At 42.0% G+C, this 16,585-nt stretch overlaps 3 protein-coding genes across 3 annotated transcripts; all 3 read right to left on the bottom strand.

The window, feature by feature from the left end:
* Positions 1-62: 62 nt before the first annotated feature.
* LOC310984938 (nuclear factor 7, brain-like) lies at positions 63-3,859 on the bottom strand (the record flags this gene model as incomplete). The annotated part of the gene is made up of 2 exons (XM_083970319.1): positions 63-391; positions 2,716-3,859. The coding sequence occupies 2 exons, from the start codon at positions 3,857-3,859 to the stop codon at positions 138-140; spliced, it is 1,398 nt and encodes a 465-aa protein (XP_083826445.1). The 3' UTR covers positions 63-137.
* Positions 3,860-5,064: 1,205 nt separating this feature from the next.
* Positions 5,065-6,524, bottom strand: LOC310984953 (E3 ubiquitin-protein ligase TRIM39-like; the record flags this gene model as incomplete). Its single annotated transcript, XM_083970336.1, has 1 exon — positions 5,065-6,524. The coding sequence occupies exon 1, from the start codon at positions 6,490-6,492 to the stop codon at positions 5,065-5,067; it is 1,428 nt and encodes a 475-aa protein (XP_083826462.1). The 5' UTR covers positions 6,493-6,524.
* A 1,919-nt stretch (positions 6,525-8,443) lies between these two features.
* Positions 8,444-10,031, bottom strand: LOC310985356 (nuclear factor 7, brain-like; the record flags this gene model as incomplete). Its single annotated transcript, XM_083970930.1, has 2 exons — positions 9,998-10,031; positions 8,444-9,888 (listed from the first exon to the last, which is right to left on the bottom strand). Exon 2 carries the CDS (start codon positions 9,869-9,871, stop codon positions 8,444-8,446), a length of 1,428 nt encoding a protein of 475 aa, XP_083827056.1. The 5' UTR covers positions 9,872-9,888; positions 9,998-10,031.
* Positions 10,032-16,585: the final 6,554 nt, after the last annotated feature.

Here is a 16,585-nt window from a genome sequence, read left to right as displayed (position 1 = left end):
ACACATTAAAAGTAGTAAAAAAGGAAAAGTGTAATAATGAGGCAGCAGGAGGACAGGTGAAGTTTATCAGGTTCAATTCACTGACTTTTCCCTTTAAGAAATAAACAACATGATAAATATGATCATCCTCTTTATCTCTAACTGCTCTGCTCCACTGTCACTGACACCTTCACTGGTAACAGCTTCACTGGGAGGAGATCACCAGTGTTTACGTATGGAAACATCTTCTGAGTGAAAGTGTGTGTGAAGGTGTGTATGTGTGTGTTAGTATCAGGATCAGAGAACGACAGTTTTCCTCCGTTCAAGTCCAGATTCACTCTGATCCTCTGGAGCTTCTTCTGCTCTGGGAGATCTATGCCTGGAGCTGATGGTGACTGTGCTCCGTATTCACCTTCATCAAACCACATTCTCCATAATCCAGACAGAATCTCATCTCTGTTCCTCTGCACAGTCTCTGTTAACACACCCAGTTCCCAGTGAACTGAGTCCCTGAGTTAAAACCCTCAGAGCCCAGGACAGAGCAGTAAGGATCAAACCTCTCTGGATTGTCAGGAAGCTGCTGTTCATCTCCTCCAAAACTCACACTGATCAGATCTTCAGACAGGATGAGTTTCGGACAAGCAGTGTTTGGGTCCAGAACAACTCTAGTATGTTGACATACTAGAGTCAGAGGTTTTTACAGAGGGGATTTTGGATATCTCTTTTTATCACTCTGTAAATTAGAAAATACTGTCACCAGCCCTAAAAATTCAAATATCGCCATGTTTTTAAGAGTAAAATGTTGTATAAATCAGGCTATGAATGATATATCAACAAACCCCTCTGTAAAAACCTTCAGAATATAGAAAGGGATCAAACTGGAAGGTTACGTGTCTGTAAGTGCTGCTGAAGTGGAGACTTTGGGCTCAGAGTCTGAGGAAAAACTCATTCTATGATGGAAATTGTGCACTGTAGTATTTTCTTGTAACATTTTGCATGCACTGATAATTTTGAGATTTTGGGCTATTTTTCTTTCTTAACATGTCTTTTTTCAGAAAAGTCAAAAGAAATGGTAGAAAATCCACATTAAGGTGGTTATTTTACTTCATTGTGTCTCTTTTTTCTGTAGATTTCTCCTAAATTCACCACAAGTGAACATGCTATTGTGACATACTGTGCGCCTGTTGTCTGACCCATGTCATGTCAGGTATCATTGTAAAGCTCTCTCTCTCCTGAACAATTATGTTGGCTCCAAAATTCCTCCGTATCCGCAACCAATCATAAAAGTACAATTTACATGGAATTTTACATGTACATGTTTTCTCAAATTGAGTTTTTCCTCAGACTCTGGGCCCAAAATCTCCACTTCAGCAGCATTTACAGACACCAAACCTTCCAGTTTGATCCCTTTCTATATTCTGAAGGTTTTTACAGAGGGGTTTGTTGATATATCATTCATAGCCTGATTTATACAACATTTTACTCCTAAAAACATAGCGATATTTGAATTTTTAGGGCTGGTGACAGTATTTTCTCATTTACAGAGTGATAAAAAGAGATATCCAAAATCCCCTCTGTAAAAACTTCTGACTCTAGTATGTCAACTAAATAAAACAAGAATTTTGAAAGTAGCTTTATCCATTGTTCAGATTTCGGTTCTGGAAATGTATGCAAATTAGCGCATATTTAATTAGATATTGCCTCATTTACATATTTAAACATACAATTTGACAAAACTTGTAATACAAAAAATATTTGTCTTAATGTAAGTGATAAACTTGGGAAGTTTCATGGTGATATCTGTTAGTTAAAATTTTTTATCCGATTCACCTCTGGTGTCTCCCCAGGCTTCCTATCCATCTTGGACGCCATCTTGAAAATGACACCTTTCTAGTGGTCAAATTTTGGTAAACTTTTAGTATGTTATTAAGGTCATCTAATACTATAAAAAAACAGCTGAGAAACCTTTTGTTAGAATTTTTTTAGGGTTAGGTGTTTTTTTTTCATATATGCACCCGCCTATAAAGAGAATGGGAAGTTGTGTAGATGCAGGAGACGTTAAAGACGAAGCTGAATATGAATCCAAGTCAAGACAACATTTTATTATGTTGATGAAAAACAGGAGCGAATGTACATTCAGCTTTTGTGATGAACTGACACGTTAATACGCATTAGATCATTTCATATGAACAGATACAAACTTTTTACATATATGTAATTAAACAAGAATCACTTTTCAACTTTTCATGTTCGACATTTTTTCATCTGGAGAAGAACTCCATATCTTCTTCTGGAGAAGAAGAATCAACTGTTCAGTAATTGAGTGACAAGAGTGAAAATATTTTACACGTGAAAAGTAGTAGAAAAGGAAAAGTGTAATAATGAGGCAGCAGGAGGACAGGTAAAGTTTACCAGGTTAAATTCACTGACTTTTCCCTTTTAGAAATAAACAACATTATAAATATGATCATCCTCTTTATCTCTAACTGCTCTGCTCCACTGTCACTGACACATTCACTGGTAACAGCTTCAATGGGAGTTTATCACCAATGTCAATGTATGGAAACATCTTCTGAGTGAAAGTGTGTGTGAAGGTGTGTATGTGTGTGTTAGTATCGGGATCAGAGAACGACAGTTTTCCTCTGTTCAAGTCCAGATTCACTCTGATCCTCTGGTGCTTCTTCTGCTCTGGGAGATCAATGTCTGCAGCTGATGGTGAAAATGCTTGGTATTCACCTTCATAGAACCATATTCCCCATAATCCAGACTCTATATCGTCTCCCTTCCTCTGCGCAGACTCTGTTAATACACCCAGTTCCCAGTCTGTACTGTCTCCAACCTGGACATCCCAGCTGTGAGTCCCTGAGTTAAAACCCTCAGAGCCCAGGACACATGAGAAATAATCAGTCCTCTCTGGATTGTCAGGAAGCTTCTGTTTGTCTCCAGCTCTCAGACTGGTCAGATCTTCAGACAGGATGAGATATGGATTAGCAGTGTTTGGGTCCAGAACCACAGGACTGTAGGAGACCATGTCCTTCATCTTGTTCCAGATGTTGAAGGTCAGGTTGCCCAGGTGTTTGGCCTGGTCTATCAGAGCTCCTGAGTCCAGCTGTGGATCCTCCAGCAGGGGGCGCTGCTGGACTCTTTCCACTGCAGCCTTGTAGTTGAGCAGGAATGAGACATCTTCAGCTCTCAGCTCGTCCTCTGTGGCTCTGACTGTGTGTGAAAGAGCTGCTATCTCTCTGCTCAGAGCCTCCATCTTCTCCTTCATCCTCTGACTCTTCTGCTCCTCTTCCTCCCTCAGTGCAGCCATCCTGGCCTCCTCTTCCTCTTCTAGAAACTGGTGAAGCCTCTTAAACTGCTCCTTAATCTGCCTCTCTGTGTGTCGGGCCTGGACCTTAATGTGTTCTGCTGTTTGACCAAACTTCACTTGAACTTCTTCAAAACCCTTTAACTTCTTCTTTAAGGGCTCCAGAGTTTCCTCAAGTTCCTTCTTGAGTTTCAAAGCTGCTTCATCGATGGGTTTGAATCTGTGGTTGGTGTGTTTGTCTGAATCTCTGCAGATGAGACACACTGGCTGCTGATGGTCCAGACAGAAGAGTTTGAGTTTCTCAGAGTGCAGCCTGCAGAGAGCCTCTGAAGATCTCTGCTCTCTCTGCTGTAAGAAGCTCTCACACAGATTCTTCAACACCAGGTTATTAAGTGGATGACCCTTTGAAGATCTTCTCTTACAAACTGGACACAGTTGATCTTGTTTCTCCTTCCACCAGCTCTTCAGACAGTCTTTACAGAAGCTGTGGCTGCAGGACAGAACAACAGGATCTCTGAAGACCTCCGTACAGACCGGACAGCAGAGATCCTCCTCTAGTCTGGAAGCCATTTAGTCTGTGAGTGAAGCTGAAAACACAGCAGACAGGAAGTAGAGTCAGTCATGGCTCCCCTCCCTCCTCTACTGACTTGACTGAAGTTTACTGTGACTCTGAGTCCAGGTTTTAGTCAAACTCACCTTCAGTGTGTGGAGTGTCAGCAGGTTGAAGCAGCAGTGTTGTAGCTGGACTCACTCACAGGAAGTTGTTGGTTTGGTCTGAAGCTGAATCTGATCGTCTCTTCTTCAGTCTGCGTCTCTGGGACTGACAGAGTCCAATAAAGTTATTCCTGGGACTTTGTCCTCAACGTTAATAACTAACTTGGTTTATCTGAGGTGAGTCAGGTGAGGGGGCGGAGCTTTGAAAAATGACCGAATGTTGAACAGGTCAGTCCAGAATAATGTAGAGGAGTTGTTCAAGGCATGTGCCTCGTATTGAAAAGGGTCTTTTCATGTGTTTTTTGATTAATAAATAAATTACTGTTGTGCATAGGGATGTCTACCGTACACATTTCCATACCATGTCGTGTGTATGGAAGTTAAGACATATAAACTCATGTAGATTAATAACACAAGCTCTGACAGCTTTGAAACTTGACATAATTTTGGTCAGAAAGCTGCTTTACCTGTTAGTAAAACCTGGGTGTGAATATCATAATTCTTTGTGTGGAAGGGATCAACTGTATAAGTGCAGTACTTGTACCTGTGCATAGTACTTGTAAACAGTGTGGTGTCAGTACTTCATGTCGACACTTCCTCCACCTCTGCTGCTAATTATAAAGACAATGGGATGTTGTGTAGATGCAGGAGACGTTAAAGACGAAGCTGAATATGAATTCAAGTCAAGACAACATTTTAGTATGTTGATGAAAAACAGGAATGAATCTACATTCAGCTTTTGTGATGAACTCACACGTTGATACATTTGAGATTATTTCATGTGAACAGATACAAACTTTTTACATAAACAAGAATCACTTTTCAACTTTTTATGTTTGACATTTTTTCATCTGGAGAAGAACTCCAGAGCTTCTTCTGGAGAAGAAGAATCACATGTTTAGTAATTGAGTGATAAGAGTGAAAATATTTTACACATGTAAAGTAGTAAAAAAGGAAAAGTGTAATAATGAGGCAGCAGGAGGACAAATGAAGTGTAACAGGTTCAATTTACTGACTTTAAGAAATAAACAACATTGTAAATATGATCATCCTCTTTATCTCTAACTGCTCTGCTCCACTGTCACTGACACCTGCACTGGTAACAGCTTCACTGGGTGGTCATCAATAGTGTCAATGAATGGAAACATCTTCTGAGTGAAAGTGTGTGTGAAGGTGTGTATGTGTGTGTTAGTATCAGGATCAGAGAACGACAGTTTTCCTCTGTTCAAGTCCAGATTCACTCTGATCCTCTGGAGCTTCTTCACTCTGATCCTCTGGAACTTCTTCTGCTCTGGACGAAGTGGATGAATGTTTGGACCTGATGGTGAAACTGCTCCGTATTTACCTTCATCAAACCCTATTCCCCATAATCCAGACATGATCTCATCTCCCTTCCTTGGCACAGACTCTGGTAACACACCCAGTATCCAGTGTGTTCTATCTTCAACCTCGACATCCCAGCTGTGAGTCCCTGAGTTAAAACCCTCAGAGCCTAGGACAAACCAGATATAATCAAACCTCTCTGGATTGTCAGGAAGCTGCTGTTCATCTCCTCGTCTCACACTGGTCAGATCTTCAGACAAGATGAGTTCTGGATGAGCAGTTCTTGGGTCCAGAACCACAGGACTGTAGGAGACCATGTCCTTCATCTTGTTCCAGATGTTGAAGGTCAGGTTGCCCAGGTGTTTGGCCTGGTCTATCAGAGCTCCTGAGTCCAGCTGTGGATCCTCCAGCAGGGGGCGCTGCTGGACTCTTTCCACTGCAGCCTTGTAGTTGAGCAGGAATGAGACGTCTTCAGCTCTCAGCTCGTCCTCTGTGGCTCTGACTGTGTGTGAAAGAGCTGCTATCTCTCTGCTCAGAGCCTCCATCTTCTCCTTCATCCTCTGACTCTTCTGCTCCTCTTCCTCCCTCAGTGCAGCCATCCTGGCCTCCTCTTCCTCTTCTAGACACTGGTGAAGCTTCTTAAACTGCTCCTTAATCTGCCTCTCTGTGTGGCGGGCCTGGACCTTAATGTGTTCAGCTTTTTGATCAAACTCCACTTGAACTTCTTCAAAACCCTTTAACTTCTTCTTTAAGGGCTCCAGAGTTTCCTCAAGTTCCTTCTTGAGTTTCGAAACAGCTTCATCGATGGGTTTGAATCTGTGGTTGGTGTGTTTGTCTGAATCTCTGCAGATGAGACACACTGGCTGCTGATGGTCCAGACAGAAGAGTTTGAGTTTCTCAGAGTGCAGACTGCAGAGAGCCTCTGAAGATCTCTGCTCTCTCTGCTGTAAGAAGCTCTCACACAGATTCTTCAACGTCAGACTAACAGGTGGATGTGGCTTTGAAGATCTTCTCTTACAAACTGGACACAGTCGATCTTGTTTCTCCTTCCACCAGCTCTTCAGACAGTCTTTACAGAAGCTGTGGCTGCAGGACAGAACAACAGGATCTCTGAAGACCTCCGTACAGACCGGACAGCAGAGATCCTCCTCTAATCTGGAAGCCATTTAGTCTGTGAGCGAAGCTGAAAACACAGCAGACAGGAAGTAGAGTCAGTCATGGCTCCCCTCCCTCCTCTACTGACTTGACTGAAGTTTACTGTGACTCTGAGTCCAGGTTTTAGTCAAACTCACCTTCAGTGTGTGGAGTGTCAGCAGGTTGAAGCAGCAGTGTTGTAGCTGGACTCGCTCACAGGAAGTTGTTGGTTTGGTCTGAAGCTGAATCTGATCGTCTCTTCTTCAGTCTGCGTCTCTGGGACTGACAGAGTCCAATAAAGTTGTTCCTGGGACTTTGTCCTCAGCGTTAATAACTAACTTGGTTTATCACAGGTGAGTCAGGTGAGGGGGCGGAGCTTTGAAAAGTGACTGAATGTTGAACAGGTCAGTCCAGATTAATGTAGAGGAGTTGTTCAAGGCATGTGCCTCGTATTGAAAAGGGTCTTTTCATGTGTTTTTTGATTAATAAATAAATTACTGTTGTGCATAGGGATGTCTACTGTACACATTTCCTTGTCATACCATGTCATGTGTGTGTGGGAGTCAAGACATATGAACTCATGTAGATTAATAACACCAGCTCTGACAGCTTTGAAACTTGACATCCTTCGCGTAAGCCCCGCCCCCTTGGTTACTGTTGCTACGGCGGGCAAGCTTTCACTCCCAGCCATGCTCCTGGCAGTATTTGGTATCGATTTCAAAGGAAATATCAGCAAATTTCTGGATAAACTGTTCTGAGATAATAGAGAGAAGAAGTCACAAAGATCATTCATAGTTTTCAGTGACGTGTGACTCGCGCAGGAGGATAAAACATCTGTTCAACGACACGACTGGACAATGTACAGAGCAGCAGTAAGGACCGGTAATTTTACCGTCTATCAACCCACGAAGACTTACGTCATCTCACTGGTCATGAAACGTTGTCAAACTGCAAGTTTTTGGGCGATTGTGAACCACATACAGCTTTCGCTGCTGTTTTGTTTTCTCCCACCGCTGTATCAGTCAGTGAAAGCAATCCCTGCCTGGAGGATCCCTCGCCTGAAAGCCCAGGTAAAAGCCCTAAAAGTACAGCTGTCATTTCGGAGGTGAACATATGGTTATCCCCATATTTACACTTGCTCAAGTCGAAAAAAAAGTCCGCTCGTATCTGAACATCTCTATATTGCTGCTGCCGCCGCCGCCGCCGCCGTAGTAGCAGCAGCAACAACAACATCCTTCTCTACAAACAAATGTTTTTCGTCCTAGTCTCAAAATGTGTCCACAAAAGCAAACGTAATGACTCACTGCGGAAAGCTTGCCAGGCCTATAGTTACGGTTGCTAACGTAGGATTGGACAATAGCCGTTTGTGGGAGGAGTTGGCGAAGGGTCAATTGTGGTCAGAAAGCGTCTTTGTCTGTTAGAAAAACCTAAGTGTGAATATCTTAATTCTTTGTGTGGAAGGGAGCAACTGTTTAAGTGCAGTACTTGTACCTGTGTGCCGAGTACTTGTACACAGTGTGGTGTCAGTACTTCATCTCAACACTTCCTCCACCTCTGCTGCTAATTATAAAGAGAATGGGATGTTGTGTAGATGCAGGAGACGTTAAAGACGAAGCTGAATATGAATCCAAGTCAAGACAACATTTTATTATGTTGATGAAAAACAGGAACAAATCTATATTCAGCTTTTGTGAGGAAGTGACTCGATACATTTTAGATAATTTCATGTGAACAGATATTATGTACTTAAACAAGAATCACTTTTCAACTTTTCATGTTTGACATTTTTTCATCTGGAGAAGAACTCCAGATCTTCTTCTGGAGAAGAAGAATCAAATGTTCAGTAATTGAGTGATACGAGTGAAAATATTTTACACGTAAAAATTAGTAAAGAAGAAAAAGTGTAATAATGAGGCAGCAGGAGGACAGGTGAAGTTTAACAGGTTCAATTCACTGACTTTTCCCTTTAAGAAATAAACATCATTATAAACATGATCGTCCTCTTTTTCTCTTACTGCTCTGCTCCACTGTCACTGACACCTTCATTGGTAACAGCTTCACTGGGAGTTCATCACCAATGTGAATGTATGGAAACATCTTCTGAGTGGAAGTGTGTGTGAAGGTGTGTATGTGTGTGTTAGTATCAGGATCAGAGAACGACAGTTTTCCTCTGTTCAAGTCCAGATTCACTCTGATCCTCTGGAACTTCTTCTGCACTGAGGGAAAAATGTTTGGACTTGATGGTGAAAATGCTCCGTATTCACCTTCAATTAACCATATTCCCCATAATCCAGACCCTATCTTCTTTCCCTTCCTCTGCACAGACTCTGTTAACACACCCAGTCCCCACCATGTACTGTCTCCAACCTCGACATCCCAGCTGTGAGTCCCTGAGTTAAAACCCTCAGAGCCCAGGACAGAGCAGGAATAACCAATCCTCTCTGGATTGTCAGGAAGCTGCTTTTTGTCTCCTCCATGTCCCACACTGGTCAGATCTTCAGACAGGATGAAATATGGAGGAGCAGTGTTTGGGTCCAGAACCACAGGACTGTAGGAGACCATGTCCTTCATCTTGTTCCAGATGTTGAAGGTCAGGTTGCCCAGGTGTTTGGCCTGGTCTATCAGAGCTCCTGAGTCCAGCTGTGGATCCTCCAGCAGGGGGCGCTGCTGGACTCTTTCCACTGCAGCCTTGTAGTTGAGCAGGAATGAGACGTCTTCAGCTCTCAGCTCGTCCTCTGTGGCTCTGACTGAGTGTGAAAGAGCTGCTATCTCTCTGCTCAGAGCCTCCAACTTCTCCTTCATCCTCTGACTCTTCTGCTCCTCTTCCTCCCTCAGTGCAGCCATCCTGGCCTCCTCTTCCTCTTCTAGAAACTGGTGAAGCTTCTTAAACTGCTCCTTAATCTGCCTCTCTGTGTGTCGGGCCTGGACCTTAATGTGTTCTGCTGTTTGACCAAACTTCACTTGAACTTCTTCAAAACCCTTTAACTTCTTCTTTAAGGGCTCCAGAGTTTCCTCGAGTTCCTTCTTGAGTTGTGAAGCAGCTTCATCGATGGGTTTGATTCTGTGGTTGGTGTGTTTGTCTGAATCTCTGCAGATGACACACACTGGCTGCTGATGGTCCAGACAGAAGAGTTTGAGTTTCTCAGAGTGCAGACTGCAGAGAGCTTCTGAAGATCTCTGCTCTCTCTGCTGCAAGAAGCTCTCACACAGGTTCTTCAACACCAAGTTACAAGGTGGTTTGTGTCTTGAAGATCTTCTCTTACAAACTGGACACAGTCGATCTTGTTTCTCCTTCCACCAGCTCTTCAGACAGTCTTTACAGAAGCTGTGGCTGCAGGACAGAACAACAGGATCTCTGAAGACCTCCGTACAGACCGGACAGCAGAGATCCTCCTCTAATCTGGAAGCCATTTAGTCTGTGAGTGAAGCTGAAAACACAGCAGACAGGAAGTAGAGTCAGTCATGGCTCCCCTCCCTCTTTTACTGACTTGACTGAAGTTTAATGTGACTCTGAGTCCAGGTTTTAGTCAAACTCACCATCAGTGTGTGGAGTGTCAGCAGGTTGAAGCAGCAGTGTTGTAGTTGGACTCACTCACAAGAAGTTGTTGCTTTGCTCTGAAGCTGAATCTGCATCTGTGAATCTGTTCTTCTGTCTGCATCTCTGGGACTGAAGAGGAAGTGCAGCAGTTTCCTGGTTTATAAGTCATGTGAGGGGGCGGAGCTTTGTCACACTGAAAGGATGTTCAGTTTCTGTTTGTGGATCATTTAACTTCTAAAGCAGGGGTGTCAAACTCAAATACACCGTGGGCCAGAATTTAAAAATTGGTACAAGTCGATGGCCGGACTGGTTGTTTATTGAGAACTTATTAAAATGACTTTTTTGCACATATTGAACCTAAAACTAACAAAGCCTGTAAGTTATCGCATACAATACAACATTAATCATTAAATAAATACATTTTGCATTCATTTATTATGGCTCTATCTGCTGCTTTCCATAGTCATTTCATTTAGGGATGCACATGATTGACCATTAACCAATATCAAGAACTTTGACTCATTCACTATTGATTAATATTTTTTTAGCTTCTATGTCGTGAACTTATGGGGGCTTGCTGTGTGTTTCATAACGGCAAGAAAAGAAAAATAACACATTGTCGATCGTCCTCTCAATCAACAACAGTTGCTGGTGCTGATGAACAAGTGGGACAAGGACCCCCTGATAGAAGTGCACTGGCAGTGCATTGTGGGATTTGTAGTAGGCCTATAGTGTCTTAGTGGTATACGTGCAACATACCAGCGGGCCAGTAGTACCTAAATATTTATATATAAATAAACATTTGTGGGGAAAATACAACAAAAGTGGAGTGGAGCACGCACATCCAAACACACTACAGGTGCAGGACCAACAAAGTAAACTTAGAGAAAAAGAAGTGAAGTCCGCACTCTGTATCAATCATCCTTTATTGTTTATTGTGGAACGATCAATGTTTCGATCCCTGTGGATCTTCGTCAGGATAACAAGACAAAGCAAACATTTCATTCATATAGTCAGTTGGTCCCACCCCACAAATCAAGCCCGAGATACAACCCAGGTGTGGCGCATCAGTGAGAAGACTGAGGCTGTTAGGGAGATGAGACAAAAAAAACAAAACAAACAATTATAGCTGCTGAGCAGCAATGGTCGGGGCCGGGCAATTTTTTTATAGACAAAATTGGGCAATTTGAAAGTTGAAAAGCCGTAGCACAAATGGTTTATCTGTTATGAATTTATTTTCAAAGTTTAGAAAGATGCTGTAAGGCCACCATGGACTATTGTCTTTTGTTACTAGTTGACAACATCTGGATATGTCATCATCATTACCCTTGCTAGGGCTTGAACCCACAGCCTCTGGCACCAAAACCAGCTCATAACTCACTGAGCTAATTGTCTGGAAGTGAGTCATGGTGTGTGACTTCTCAAATAGACTCAGGGAGTCACAAGCCAGGCAGAAGTTGTCAAAATGTCAGGAACACGGTCATGTAAACAAAAATCAATACATTAATTGCATTTAGACAGCATGGAAATGTTGGTGATTTGTTTTTAACAATAAGTGTTTGGCATCATAAGATAAAATCTGATGAAAAATGCCACTCTTACATTGACTGCAGTTGTTCCCATAAGAGCAGATTGAAAATGTATTTATCAAGAATTGGATGGTATATGTTTACAGTACTGTTTACAGTCAAACGTTTTCATGCACTGTAGGCTCAACTTTTTTTTGATAAATCAAAAATCTGTGTGGATCGTTTGTGGAGGACAGTCTGAAGATCCTCTCCAGCAAGTTTGATGGACTTCATAATTTGTAATGAGTTTAAGTGGACAAAAGTGTCAGCAATATTGGGGCGACATTTTGGTGAGAGTTGCAAATGTTGGTTTGGTAAAGATTTTCAAAGTTTTTAAATTGAAACTCTTATTGTGAAGTCTGAAAGTCTTGAGAACATTTTACAAGAAACATGACCGAGAGAGAAAGACAAAGAGGTAAAGAGACAGATCGGTTGGAAAATGCACCAACAAGGTTATTGAAGTGAGACCCACAACCTTTGTGTTGCCAAGCTGACACCATACGCACTGAGCTACAGTGTATGGCTCTACAGTACTTGCTTCAAGTAAAAAAAAATGATCGGCACATGTTTGAGTAGCCACCTGACGCTGTCTCTGGAAAAAAATGTACACTTGAAGCAAGTCAAGAGTTGATATTCCTGTGATTATGACACAAACGGAAGCTGCCACTGCACCTGAACACACAGAGCACGGCAACTGGGTCTCGCGCGAGACTCCGGGAGACTTTGAATTAGATCTAGTTTTCTAAACATGTCGGCTTGCTTGAAGTAAATAAACTTCTCGGTGCATGTTTGAGTAGCCACCTGACGCTGTCTGTGGAAAAAAATTGCGGCTTTGAGGGCTGTAAACAGCCTAAACAGCGGAACTTACATCCACACCCATTCATTGCTGCCGTGGCGATGTGGGGACAGACGCAACTACCGCAAAACAGGAGCGATTAAACTGAAAATCTTCAGATTCCTTCTTTTAGACCTAAAATGATAGGAAAATACACCCCCGAATTGAATTCACCTGGAATTGTCCTTTAAGTTGCCATATTTGTTTTGGTATTGATCATTTAATTTCAAATTGGGCCAGATGTGTGTTTAAATTTTGTCATGCCCAATTGTGTACAAGTTAAAGGTCCTCGTTACAAATATAAAAAAGTGTATTGAAGTGAAAAAAAATCCATTTCAAGCTATTGTGTAACTTAAAGGTGAATACCGAGAAAAAAAGTGAAACAAACCGTTAAACACTGAAACATTGAAACAGAAAACAATACAGTGAATTGAAACAGGTTAACGGTTGGTGTTAGTTATTGTGGGAAGAAATAAAAGTGTTTCATTTACTACTTTTCTGCTCTATTTTACTTTCAGTCTCCTCTTAGAACCTAGACATTAGACATACCTGCAGGGTTGGTGGAACACACGCCAGGTGGGTTACATAAACATGCAACATTTTTCAACTTTCTGTCGAGATACGTACATGTGACTTTTTAGCAAAGAAAATGCAGCGATTATGAAACATGCAAGATTTTTGCGACAAAAGTGTAGCATCTTTGACAAACATGCAACCACCCCTGCATAATATGCAAACTTTGGCAGATGATGCATTGAATTACGCAATTGCATAAAAGCGTTTTTTTCTGCAGGGACCGATTCAAACACACACACACACACATACACACTGTCCATAAATGTGTGATTCAGAAGACGCCGACACCAACGGAGCAGCTTTCTGACTGAAACACCTGCTCAGCTGCTGCACCATCCATTAGATCTGAGCCGGTCTCACATGGCCTATTCTCAACTGGAGCAGATCATTACTTTAGTTTGAGCCTCGATCACCACATAGACTTCACTGATATCTCATGAGGGACTCGCATCTGAGGTCCTGTGTGCACCCCCCATCATCCACTGCACCCGTTCTCTTCATACCCATCATGCATCCTGTCTTCTCTTCTTAGAAACTCACTCTTTCCTCATCCTCGGCTTTGTTTTCATTTTATTTTTTTATATATATATTTACATCCTCTGTTCTATTAGGATTCCTCACTCCTCCTTTCACTCCACATTCACTCTGTCCATTTGTTCTCCTCTCTATCATCTCTGCCTCCCCACTCCCTCTGTTCCTTTCTAACCCATCTACTATTTTCTCCTGTCCTCTCCGCCTTGCTAAACAGAGCCCCACATTATCCCCCTCCTGCCCGTATCAGGGGTAGCTAGCCTGTCAGCCCCGAGCCTTAGTTAATCACTCAGGCAGCCAGGCAGTCGGGCAACTCGCTGCTAGCTCCCTGGACACTAATAGCAAGACAAGCAGAGAACGAGAGCGGGGAAGGGAGGGCGGGGTGGACTCATTAGGAATACAGGTATTTAAGGAAATGGTCCATTTCAAATCAAAAGATAATTTGTCTCCCGCTCAAGTGAAGGTTTTTTTTTTTTTTTTTTTTTTCCTTCCTGCTGGACAGGCTGGAGTTATATATTGGGTTAGCTCCGTATGTGAAGTGGTTGGGTTGTGCCCCTGGCTGTTGATGTTATCAATTTGAAGCTTGATAAATACTTCCTGTGTCGGGATGGGCATATTTTATCCCCAAAAGAGAGGCTGGCTTTGCTACTCCAAGGCATTTTTTTTTTTATGCTGACTCCATGTAGCTGCTGCGCCGACGGGGCAGGACTCAATAAAGTTGAAATATGACCTCCATTTGCAAAATGACATTACTGGAAATAAAAAAAAGAAAAAAAAAGAGAGAGGTTCCTGTCAGGCCGGTGGGGTGATCAATGCCTCTCAACAAATCCCTCTTTCCCATTATGTGTTTGCATGGTCTAATCAATACTAGAGCAAATAAAAAATTCATACCTTACAGGCAAATGGCAATAGCAGGTGAATGACAACGCTTTTTATCCGACCTGACGAGGGCCACATGACAACTTTCTGCAGGTGCTAAGTCTTTATGGATCTATTATTCATGTTCACGGGCTGAACACGGCAACACCTGGACTGTGTTATGCTGACAGGTGTAAAGTGTAGAGACGATCGGTACAAAGTTACACACCCGAGGGTTTTTACTACAGTGTCACTTAGGTTCAGACTGATTAATAAAATGCATCCCCATTCCCTGTTGATGTGTGAATGAGTCAGTAGGTTGCTAATCCTCAGGCTGCCCGCTCGCTATGACAACATGTGCTGATGTAGGTTTTTTAATGACGGGGAATTAATCTATTGATAAATGGTGTGCAACCAAAACCTCCACCTCGAAATCACGACCTACATTAATGACTCAGTGTGATGAAGTTTCATCTGGTTTGATGCCTTGAGGCTCCAATAAGGGCCCAGCGTGAGAGTGACGAGACAGGCACAGTGAGCTGGTTAGCATGCTAACTTCAGTTTTTCACAGCTGCTGTTTTTCATTGTTACTCTCCAAGAGCCAAGAAACTCAGATTGTGCACAGTAATAAAATAATTCAATCAACAACAGCTGAAATCTACAACTTCAAGTGACCAAAATTGAAAAATGACAAACTTGAATTCATCACGTCAAGGTCACGTTTATTTATAGAGAATCTTATAACAACCTAGGCTGACCAAGGTGCTTTACATAAAATAAGTAACAATAAAATACAATAGTACATTTCAAAAGACAATTTCGGCAATGACACATGCAAAACCAGCCATTCGATTGGCTGCTTGGGTCGTCGTCATGTACGTACGTAGAGTACAACACATTTTCCCCCTGTCCTCCTCATCATTAGTCATATGGTCGAATTAAACATCCATATTGTTTCAGAGTTTCTATAAGGCTCAACTCCTTATAATTGTGAATAACGCCACATTATGAAATAATGTAATACATCTTCACCTTATGATATAACAACGCCGCATTTTGTAATAAAATTATTCAATGCAATATGTAATAAACTTTGTCTCATTTTGTAATAAGTTGTTACATATTGCATCGAATTATTACAAAATGTGGGTGTTGCACTTTTTTTTAATGAAAAAAATGTAATCATTTGGCGCAATATGTAACAACTTATTACAAAACGTGGCAAGTCTTGTATTATTACGTTCAAGGGTTTTATTATGTGGCAGATTATTACAAAGTACGGTGTCAAAATTGATCATATTATTACATAATGTGGTGCTACTGCTGTTAAGTTTTTTGCCATAACGATAGCAAAACTTAAAAAACAGCTCCTTTAAGCTACATTTATATATATTGTTTTCTTACAAATTGCTTTCATCACAAAAAGTAAAATAGCTCTATCTTGCCAGGAGGAGATTATATGTGATGCAGTAGCCTCAATCACAATTGCGTAAAGAACAGGCTGAAAGCACAAGAATCATAAATGATATATGGACCAAAAAAAAAAAAAAAAAAAAAAGTCATGAAGTCATAGTATCAGGGTATTATTTTGTGCTGGTGGGTAGAGTGGCCATCACAGCCAGACTCTGATCCTAATGTCTGAGCTCTCTGGGCCCAAAAGCACTGATGCCTGAAGAACTTCTCCAGCGCTGAGCCCAGTATGCAACTGTCACTGGAATAAAAGGGGGTGTTGTCTTGGAACAGTATGCCCTGTTCTCTAAATATATTTCCTGTTGTGGTCCACTTCCATGCACTGTCAGTCAGGTCACCTATAATGACGCCGGCGCCTTTTATAAAGGAGAGAATTTCAGTATGTGGCACCACCACCACCACCACCACCACCACCCAGTTGGTCCGTCTCTACAAAACTGGAACATTATACGCTTGTAAGGATGTTAAACAGGTGTCCCTGTTTATGTGTCCAAACTGTGTCATCTTAAAATGTGTCTTTTTTATCAACCAAAGAGTTGCTGTTGAAAAATAAAATGATTTCTTTCTAAAAGCAGCAGCAGCAGCAGCAGCAGCAGCGGTGCAGTTACTGCAGAGGAAGTGGACCTGTCACCGTGTTGACATTCCTGCTATTAGAGGAACACTCTCAGGTGCGGTGGCTGGCAGTCTCCAGTGTTTACCGGGGAGCATCATTAGCCTGGCGTCTCACAGCCTTAAAATGTCATATATCC

Source organism: Trachurus trachurus (genome assembly GCF_905171665.1).
Source record: "Trachurus trachurus genome assembly, chromosome: 4".
Lineage (NCBI taxonomy): Eukaryota > Metazoa > Chordata > Actinopteri > Carangiformes > Carangidae > Trachurus > Trachurus trachurus.
Note: the sequence above shows the minus strand (reverse complement) of the source record. Positions and strands in the feature narration are given on the sequence as shown.